The sequence below is a fragment of the Pelmatolapia mariae genome, linkage group LG10_11 (genome assembly GCF_036321145.2).
Source record: "Pelmatolapia mariae isolate MD_Pm_ZW linkage group LG10_11, Pm_UMD_F_2, whole genome shotgun sequence".
Lineage (NCBI taxonomy): Eukaryota > Metazoa > Chordata > Actinopteri > Cichliformes > Cichlidae > Pelmatolapia > Pelmatolapia mariae.
The window spans coordinates 13,985,584-13,995,801 of record NC_086236.1 but is presented as its reverse complement, the minus strand read 5'-3'; the positions used below and the strand labels follow the sequence as shown (position 1 = coordinate 13,995,801).

Sequence of the window (10,218 nt, the reverse complement as noted above, 5' to 3'; positions counted from 1 at the left end):
AAATAAAAGCTGGCAGTCTGCAGTTAAAGCACATCTTGTTCGTTTCATTTGGAATCCATTGTGGTTGTGTATAGAGCCAAAAATGTTAGAATTGTGTCGATGTCCCAATATTTATGGACCTGACTGTATATGTTAGAGCAAGCTTTAAAAATATTTTTGAATGTGTTTGATTTCTTTTGCATTAATTCCCTTCAACATTCATTGTGTAATGTGTTCTATATTTTATGTTAGATTCGGGTACTACAAACAAACTAACCAAATAAACTTAAAACATATATAGCCACAGAGCTGAGGTTTGTATGTGGCCATTAGTTTTATGGTTTGTTTTCATATTATCTCATGAAAAATGCCTTAAATTGGAAAAACTAATTAAATGTCTAGATATTTCTCTTTTTTCCAATATATTGCCTTTTTTAACCAACTGTGGTACAATCTGGTTATTAGTCTTAAGACTATTCATCTTTATTAATGGCTTATCTATTTACTTACTCTCTCTCCAGATTTATCATGTTTCTGTAGAAGCTTTACATAAATCTTTATTATATATTTCATACTGTAAAAATCACAATAAAAAAGATTCAGAAATATTGGAAATTCCATATTTTTAAGCAATCCGTGATACTGCTATTATATAGTCATCAAAGGATAAAATAAGATTTTTAAGCCTATTGACTATTATTAGTTTGGGTTAAAGAAAACATTATCAGGACTACAAATTAAAAACTCCACGTGGGAATCATTGCAGGCATGCAAATAAGCTTGATTTAGCCTAAGGCAACATAACCTGTTATTCTGCTACGATACAAAACGGCTTTTTTCCTGGCAGATCTGGGATGTAGGAGATACCATGCTGTCATTCAAAGAATCCTCTCTGTTTCATAGAGAACAATAGGACTTCTTTGTTCATTGACCAGGCTCGTGTAAACATAAAACTCTTTAAATGTGCGACAACCGTGCTGATTCTGGATCATTACTTGTCTTTAGAGGGGCTTGATGGATGTCGTTTTATGTTCTTCCCCTTCATCTGTACACACACAGACATACATGCTCAGCACTGTCTGCCTCTGCTGCTTCTTTATTGTGTTCCTGGTCGATTAGCCTCGGGGCTGTCTTCAGGGCCTGGGGCCGGTGGGAGCAGACAGGGGGAGGGCGGGTGGCTGCATCTGCTAGGGGACCTCCTTCAGGGGCCCCGCAGTGGCCTGGCTCAGTTTTCATGTCTGTCTTCAAAGGCACAGCCCTGTGGTGAGAAACAGAGAGAAGACAGTACATCGGCAGTGGCACTGCCATTGTTAGTTTCCCATGTGCCCTCTGTTAATACACAATATGTGGATAATGGAGCATGTCAACTCTGAGCTGCTTTTCACTTCTCTATCTATCTATGGCATGTATACTTTAATTGTGGCATGATTATTATTCATACACTGCAAATGATTCATTTTGGTTTCACAGTTATAAACTTTAAAACACACTTTTGCAGCATTTGAGAGGGGGTACATCTGAGGAATATTAATTAGCTGCATCATTAATTAAATAAATAGATAATGTAGTGCATGCTTCTACTCATTTCTTCTTTTTTATAGCTCTAGGTCAGTCACATACTATAGCTTCCCCCTAGCTTTATTTTTGCATTTACAGTACTCTCCTCTGCTGGCTGGTATACGCTCCTCATGCCCCGCCTCCCGTCCTCCTGTTCATAGTGGACTCTCTTGGTGCTCCTGCTGTCACAGGTGTTTAGTGTCAAACTGTCCGTGGCCGGCAGGGACGCGCTTACCTTGACGTGATCAACCTTGAAATGAAAAGAACTAAATCCAGACAGTCAGGGTAACAGACATGTCAGCCATTAGGGATTTTTTCCTTCCTTCTCTCATATTTTTGCTCGTTCCTGACTTTTCACTCTTGCTCTTCCTCACTTTCACTTTACATTATTTCTCTTTACATTCCTTTTTCATTTGTACATTGCCCACCTTCCTTTACTCTCTCTGCTGATTCCATTTTTTTCTTCCTACCTTATTTTCCTCTTGCAACCATTCATTTTATCCTAATTTCATTTTCTCTGAGTATGTTCTGTCATTTGTTCCTCCATCTTCTCTTTCCTTATTCTGTTTCTTAACTTATGCCTCCCACAAGTCCTTTTCTCCCCTTTCCTTTCCTTTGTCTTGCCACACTACAGCCACATGTGAGTGGAGTTATGGAGTTTGATTATGTTCAGAAGACCTTATTGTGATTATGCGTTCTTACACTCTAATCTGGGTTTGTGTGTAGCTCATCTTCTGACCAGCTAAGTGCTTTGTAGAGAAAAAAAATCACGCCACAGTGAATTATTTCTGGCTGAGTTAGTTTTATTTCTCTGGGCACTTTGATAATGGAGAGGATTTGAATAATGAATGGGGTATATAATACTGTTCTTCAGACCCGCTGAATGAATTAAGCAAGTGCATATAAGTGAGTTTCTGTGAGTGCCTCTAATATACACCCTTACTTCAGCCTTTCAATTTCACATTTCTATTTATATTTTTGGAGCTGGAACACGAATGTGCTCTTCTGTGAAAGAAATGAAATTGCTAGAAATGTTTTTTAATTTTTGCTATTTCTTTTTTTTTTTAATTGCTTCTCATCTGTTATCAGGAAGGAAGGATCTCTCGCCTGCAGCCTCCAGTGTTGCCATTTCTACACAGACTATTCAGACATGTTTCCACAACTGAATCGTATCTGCATACGATTGGCCTCAAGCACAGGGTGTTAGAGTCTAAATGTTTTTCTATCCTACATTTCTAATTTTCTCTGTGGAAGCAATGACAGTTTACTGATGCTTCAGAATATTTGTATTTTCAAGTCAAATTACTGATTTGAGTTCCTTTGGAGCAAGAAACTACTATAATTACAGGAAGTGCTATAAGCAAGTTTATTTTAGTTTCAACCTACCCTCTCTAACTTTGTCTCCATTAATATTATTATTCTGTTATTTTGGAAACCTGTCAGCCATTTTTACAAACTGCCTGACCAGCAGTACAAAACATTCTCAAAAAAGAGAAAATAAAGCCAGCACTCTCACATCAGGCAGTGGAATTAAAAGATTATCCCCATTATTAATGATTTATTTTCTGTTTATTTATCTATTATTTTTATATGAAGTACAGTAAACACACACACACACACAACATGAGTGCCACGTGTCTGTGGATTTACATCACTTCAGTGTCTTGTCTCTTTATGTGATTTCAGACTGACTCCATAATGTTGAGATAGGGTCTCTGTGGAGGACATTACATCTGTTGCAGGACTCTTATTGTTGTTGCTAAAAATACTGCAGTTCTACATGACTGTCAGTTGTGTCCCTAATGGAATGAATAAGAATCTAAATCTGAAGTGCCAAAAAACCTTTGCACAGTACTGCAGAAATGCAAATACTTTAATTTGCTTTATAACAATAAAGGGACTTTATTCTATTATACTATAAAATCTGTAGATTTTTCTTACTCTGTAAATAAACAATTAAATTACAAAAGGACTTTAGAACTGCACTAATGCAACGAGTTATTTGAAAGAATGTAGCATTAGCGAAACAGAAAGAATGTGGATTCACACATCCAACCATGGAAAAAGCGACAGAAACTGCAGAGAGCATCACCTGCTGTACCTTTAAAAGACATTCATGCATCATCTTGGCTTCAAGTTTCTAGAGTGTAACACAATCTCATTGTGTGCCTGTGAGCATGTGTATCCAGGTCTGTGCTGCACACAGGTGTGTGTATATTTGTGTGTGTGTGTAGCAGCGGTTTGGCTTCTGATGATAATAGAAGGTGACTAATAGAGAGCCCAGAGGTAGCTGTCTTCCCTCGCTCTGGTCACATTCTCATTTGTTGCTACTGGCATGGGATGAATTATTGAGTTTGGGGTGTCTTGGCTTTACCCTCCCCTCACATTCCCTTAGTGTGCTCCCACGGATGACAGCCACCCTGTGAGAGTGCGTATTTTAAAGCAAACTGAGAGACAAAGAGAGAGGAGATACATATATGTGCACCTATTCTTGAGCAATTAAACAGAGCTTTCATCCTCATTCTGTCAAAAATAGTCAGACAGTTTGTACTTAGTAGAAGTACATATACTAATGTTAAAAAATACTCTTGTAAAAGTTGAAGTTTCTACCACCTGTTTTTGTGCAAAGCTAACTGAACCTATTTATATTATATTAATGTAATAATTAATTTATATTAGTAGATGGAATTACAAACTTTATTTGAGTCTAAATTTTAATTCTTGTAAATATACTCACTTAAACAATACAAACAAACAATAAAAACAATAAAAAATATATATATCTATTTTCTGTTCCCTACACTGTAGAGGGTGACTTTGCCTCTAAACAGGAAAATGTGCACAGTCAGGGGTTAAAGTGGGATTCAGCAGGTGGGGGAAGCCTAAAAATCAGTTGTAATGGCTCAGTTTGGGAAAAAGAATCACAGCTCATAATCATTTCTATTTTCTTAGTGTACAGGCTGTGATCACCTGGCCTGCTGCTCTTTGTGGATTTACACAGATGAATTCAACCAGATGTCAGCAGATGTTTCATGAGTTGTCCTGGCTGAGTTCCATCCTCTACACTGACAGTAAACTGTACTATATGCTGTCTTTATATTAGACAGTATACAGTTGGTATGAAGGTGGAATTCAGTCAATGAATCTAATCATCAACTTCAAACTCATCTCTGAGGCGCTTAAAGTAACGTTTCTCTGAACATTAAACCACAGCAGCTGTGCACCAGTCACACACTGTTCTTTACTTTAAATCCATCACAGTACAGCAAACTAACCTGTTTATCCTGCACTAACCTGCAGATGATTTTCATGGAGTCTGCCTCAATTTGTTTTACAGCACGTTTCACAATATGAAAAAACATAATGTCACGTGTACAGACCCAACATCAGATTTAAAATCATGAGGACTTACATGTACGCTTTAAATGTGCAGTCCTTACCTTTGAATCTAACCTCTCCTCTTCCTCTCCTGTCCTGTCTTTCTTATCTTTCTCCATCTCTGAGTGAAGTTAGCTCTTTTTCTTTTCCCTCCCTGTAAAATACAGCCGCTGGACCTTTAGCTAGCAACACACTGTGAGACAAACTACTAATGTTTGTTAAGCTGACATAAACGTTGGATTTGAAATGACCTGCCGCTTAAAAAATGTTAATCCCTTTATGCTGGCTCCTCTTCGGTAGGGCTGAAGTGCTGAAGATGCTGAAGTATCGCGATAATGCGACCGGTGCCAAAAAACAAAACGAAAACAAACTGTAACCCCTTTAACTATGGCACACGCACACGGCCTTGCACCTTTCATTCCGTGCTAACTAACACACAAACGGGACTGCCTGTCATGTGTTACTGTTTAGGCTCAGATCAGTTTGATGTTTGAAGACCCGCAGTGACGTGAACTAATAACTCCACTCACATGTGTTAAACCAAAAGGAACGAGCCTGTTTTGAATATGTAAGCAGTAAAAAGGACATATATTTGTTTAGAAATGTAGTGAGTAAAAGTAAAGAGCTGTCAGAAAAATAAATACACAGGTAAAATACAAAAACCTGAAAATTTTACTTAAGTACAGCCACCTCTGAAAATAGTCATCCCAGCATGAAAACATCTTCACTATATCTTCACAGAGCCCTGCTCCCTTTATCGCAGTGTTAGCCCTGTTTCTTCTTCTTCTTATTATTATTATTATTATTATTATTATTATTATCAGTACTAGTCTCAAGTCCTTCACCCGTCACTATTTTAGCTGTGAGTCATTTGCGGTTTGCATACACACACACACACACACACACACACACACACACACACACACACACATATATATATATATATTGCAGATGACGCATGAATTTGCCCCTGATCACGTCTCTGTTATTGCACGAGAAAACGCAATATACCTTTCAGCTGCTGCTGAATAATTGAAGTGCCCTCAGTCGCCACATGTCGCTAACTCACAAGCCTTCAGCTCAACTTACCGCATAGGGACGACGTTATGATATCAATACTGGTATTCCAAAAATCAATTATTCACACCGCCAAGCTCTTGTTTTATCTTCATTTTTATGCCACAAACATGCCGGCCGTTAGAGAGAAATTTGGCTCTGGTCTTGAAAAGAGTTTCACGCTAATGGGCTATTTTTAATAACAATTAAAGTGAAATGTTTTCTTACACAGGCCGATAAAATAACATTTAATTACATGAAATTAACGTTTACAGGTCAAAAGTCAACTGGGTGAGAGTTTGCATTTTATTTTACCGTCCCCATCTCAAATTCTTTTTGATCCCCGTAAATTGCACTGTGAGTATTCACTTCTCATCAACAAACCCCAAAACGTTTCCGTGTATTTGTAAATTGATCCTTAACTATTAACAAATGTATTTTATTTTAGTTTAATTTAATAATACTATTGTTAAAACTAAAATAAACTGGTGCTGCCTATTTCTAAAAGTACTGGGCTATTTTCCATATAGAAATATGACAACAACAACAACAACAACAACAATAATAATAATAATAATAATAATAATAATAATAATAATAATAACTGGGTGCGATAGGCTATTCCGCGCTTCACCCAAATAATTATATCAAAATATTAAAATGTTTTTTTTAAACTACACAAAATATGTAAATAGCAAAAAATAAAATTAAATACTTACTTAGATAAACAGAAAAAAATTCATAAAAACCATTCCCATCTTTCCTGCGTTAAACTGTGGTGCAGCCAGTGTCTCCCTAGAGTTCCCAGAGTTCCCAGTCAGGCTTCTACTTCCAACTCTTCCACATTACTTCGTTTTATACCAATATATAATTAATATTGCATCGTCATTACTTAATAATTTCAAAGCCCATGCACGGTGACATGAGGGCATCCATAATTAAAACCGTGCTAATTAGAGAAAGGGGCGATAAGTAGCGTGTAGAGGGCACACACAGTCAGCGCTCTGCGGTGTGAAAATCGCTGTAGAAACGGAGGCCCGTCTCTTTCTTTGGTCCTTGTCGGCTATCATATACGACGATACATATTTAATTCCAGCAGAGGTCTGGGGATTTATAAATAAAACAGTCTGGCGAGGTCCCATAAAAACAAACTGTTTACAATGAAGTTATGGCCCATTGGTGAGGATTTCGGCCTGCGATTTGTTCGTCACGGTAACGGCTCTTGCGGTGTAACTTCAAGATTAAAATGAATGCAGTTTCATAAGTCACAGAAATAAAGTCGCCCCAGTGGGATTTTAAAAAATAACCGATAATTTATTAAGTTTAAAATTCACACATGTTTTTTCCAAGTGAAATCAAGAGTGAGGAAAAATAAATACTTAGATCAGGTGATGGAGGCCTGTATACTGAATATATCTCACCAATATGATAAATATACAGCTCACCTGTAATGGTCCAAAACACGTTCACATCAAAATATTAAAATATAGCAGCAGCCAAAGCCACACGTCTGTGCCTCATATATATATATAAGACGGTGTCATTTTCATTTCTAAATAATTAAAGATAGCCAGACTCACAGTGTCATATACCTTGTGAAAGAGTCGTTGCTTGTGCGTAAATTACCTTCACACAGTTCACGAAGAGAGCTGATTAGTTCGCAAAAAAGAAAAATAACAAGAAAAATAGTGATTTAAAAAGGTGAACACTTTAAGTTTGAGGACGCATTCCATTGAAGTTTTCAAAAAGAAAAGAGGTGAAAAAGAAAGCGGTGAAAACGACATATAGTTCAGTATATATGAGCCAGTGATGTGGAGGACAAACTCAGGTCTCAACCAATTATCTTACAAAATCTTATTTTTTCTTTTCTTCTCGAATTCCTGAAGACTCTGTCTGTCTCTTCAGATAACATCAGTTTAACATTTAAACAGCCCATAAATTCAGCCTCCATGAACTCCAAGTAATGGTTTATAAAAAGTGAGTTAATAATCCCTGAATGTGACAAATTGTCAGGGTGAATTTCCTAAAAATCCACATTTAGAGTGTGCAAGATACAAGACAAACAACATCAAAGTCATCCTCCTTACAGATCTATAACACATTTATCAGTCCCGTATTAATAACAAAATCGAAAAAGTGCAACAATGAAGAGTGCGTGACACGAAATGGGGAGGGGGGATGAAGTAAAAGTCTTTCTGGGAACAATCCAAAATGAGACACGTTGCAAAATCCCTGTTAGTTAGGTTACTTAGGCTATTATTAATCACTCGATCAAAAATGTAGTAGGCTATTTTATTCATGATCTGTGAAACTCAGTGCACCGCAGAGTATTTCATTCGTTTCTGTTTTTGCCGCTGGTTGCAAAACCACACTCGAACCACGTTCTTTTTCAGGTCCAGTTTTTCGGCGATCGCCGCAATTTTTTCCGAGGAGGGTCGGGGCTGAATGGCAAAGTACGCTTCCAAAGAGCGCTTCTCCGGCGCGGCGATGGACGTGCGCTTTCTTTTCCTCTCATTCCCGTTGAAAAGGTCCGGCTTGCTGCTTTTCTCCCGGTAGGCAGCCTCGGCTTCCTCCAGCCAGGCCTGGAGAACCGGCTTGAGCGCGATCATGTTGTTGTGGGACAAGGTGAGGGACTCGAACCTGCAGATGGTGCTCTGGCTCAAAGACCCCACTCCTGGGATCTTGAGGTTCCCCAGAGCTGACCCGACGTCCGCCTGGGTCACCCCGAGTTTGATCCTCCTCTGTTTGAACCGCTCGGCAAAGGCTTCCAGCTCCCTGGGATCCGACTCTACGTCGTTGACGCAAGCCATACCGCCGTGCACGGACAGGGAGTGAGGGTGGGCCATAGTGGCCATCGCCTGGTGCAGCTGCCCCATAGTCTGCAGGTGGTGATGAGGGTGCTGGTGGTGGTGCGCCGGCGTGGTCATCCCTGGAGGCTCTGGGGCACCCATCCCGGTCACAGCCAGGCTGGTGGAGAGGTGGTCCAGGAGGTCTCCGGCCTCCAGGGTCTGTCCGAGGTGGTGGTGGTGATGAGAGGCGATGGTGGAAGGAACGTGGGAGATGGGCACGGTAGTGGAGGAAGAAGATGAAGCTGAGGTGCAGGGGACACTGCTCATGGTATGGTAAGTCACGTCTGGTTTGAACGGGTGACTCTTGCCGTGAGAGACAATGCTGTCAGCAGCCGCCAGAGCCTCTGCCCGTGCCAGCAGGCTCTCATCAAAGCCTCCGAATATATTGCCCTGCAGCTGCAAGCAAGAGTGCGCATACTGGAGTCAGTGGGGAATTCTGTCAGGCAGCTCTCAGGATCTAAAAAACATTTTCCAAAGGCAAGCAGCGCCGAGGAGAGAAGAGAACCCTCCTCAAAGCGCAGGTCATAAAAATTAATATGAAAGCAAGAGCATTGCTTGAATAGACATGTGGATGAGATGGGGAGGATGGGGTTGGGAGGGGGAGGGGGGGTGTACAGACAGAAGAGAGAGGGAGAGATAGCGGATAGAACAAAGTCCTGTCAAATCAACTTTACAGACATTTCCAGTGTGATATTTCCCCCCTTTCTCTCACCCAGTATACTCCAGTCATTCTACCCTGACCTGAACGTACCTGTGGGGCGGGCAGACAGACTCTGCGCATGCCCTCCGAGCCTGAGTGCAGGCCGGGATATTTGGGCTCGTGCAGAGCCGGGTGCATGGAGAAGTGCTGCTTGCCGTTCATGGTCATCATCATCCTCCCTGCAAGCACCTCGCTAGCAGTGTGGCCCCTGACATGAAAGTCGGGGCACGGACAGCTACACGGCTCCTTTGCTCTCCTTCACCAGACTGAACAGTTAACATCAGCAGTGCCTCCCGGCATTCCGCTCTCCCGCTTCCTCCACCCTCCCCTCCTCGTCTTTCAGTCTCCCTCCTCCCACCCACCCTCTCTTCTGCTCAACTTACAGGTTGCAGAATCGTGGACTCTGTGCGCAAGCGTCTAAGAATGAGCAAAACCAAAAAGCCCCACAATTCTTTAATTAAAAGGCTGTTTATTGACGACATCCTTGATATTTGGGGTCGTGTAATTTCATTTCCCCTGAGATATAGATGTGTATTATCACACCGACACTTACAGCCTGTTATTTCTATAAATCCAGTGTTAAGTTCATGCAGGATACCCCCGAGCCCCCCACCATTGCCAACGATGAGGTTATAGGTGACAAACAGAGTGAAAGGCTTACAGCAGGCTGTATTATAGCAATTATTATGCAGCATAAAG

General features: G+C 40.4%; 1 protein-coding gene across 1 annotated transcript; it reads right to left on the bottom strand.

The window, feature by feature from the left end:
• Nucleotides 1-6,702: 6,702 nt before the first annotated feature.
• Nucleotides 6,703-9,800, bottom strand: pou4f3 (POU class 4 homeobox 3). Its single transcript, XM_063485627.1, has 2 exons — nt 9,571-9,800; nt 6,703-9,215 (listed from the first exon to the last, which is right to left on the bottom strand). The coding sequence occupies exons 1-2, from the start codon at nt 9,691-9,693 to the stop codon at nt 8,283-8,285; spliced, it is 1,056 nt and encodes a 351-aa protein (XP_063341697.1). The 5' UTR covers nt 9,694-9,800; the 3' UTR covers nt 6,703-8,282.
• Nucleotides 9,801-10,218: the final 418 nt, after the last annotated feature.

Bases quoted from the DNA above. Each gene is read 5' to 3' on its own strand.
- pou4f3 (XM_063485627.1), bottom strand. From the start codon at position 9,693: ATGATGATGACCATGAACGGCAAGCAGCACTTCTCCATGCACCCGGCT. The intron at 9,216-9,570 runs GTACGTTCAGGT...TCTTGCTTGCAG, and splicing joins TCTGTCTGCCCGCCCCACAG to CTGCAGGGCAATATATTCGG.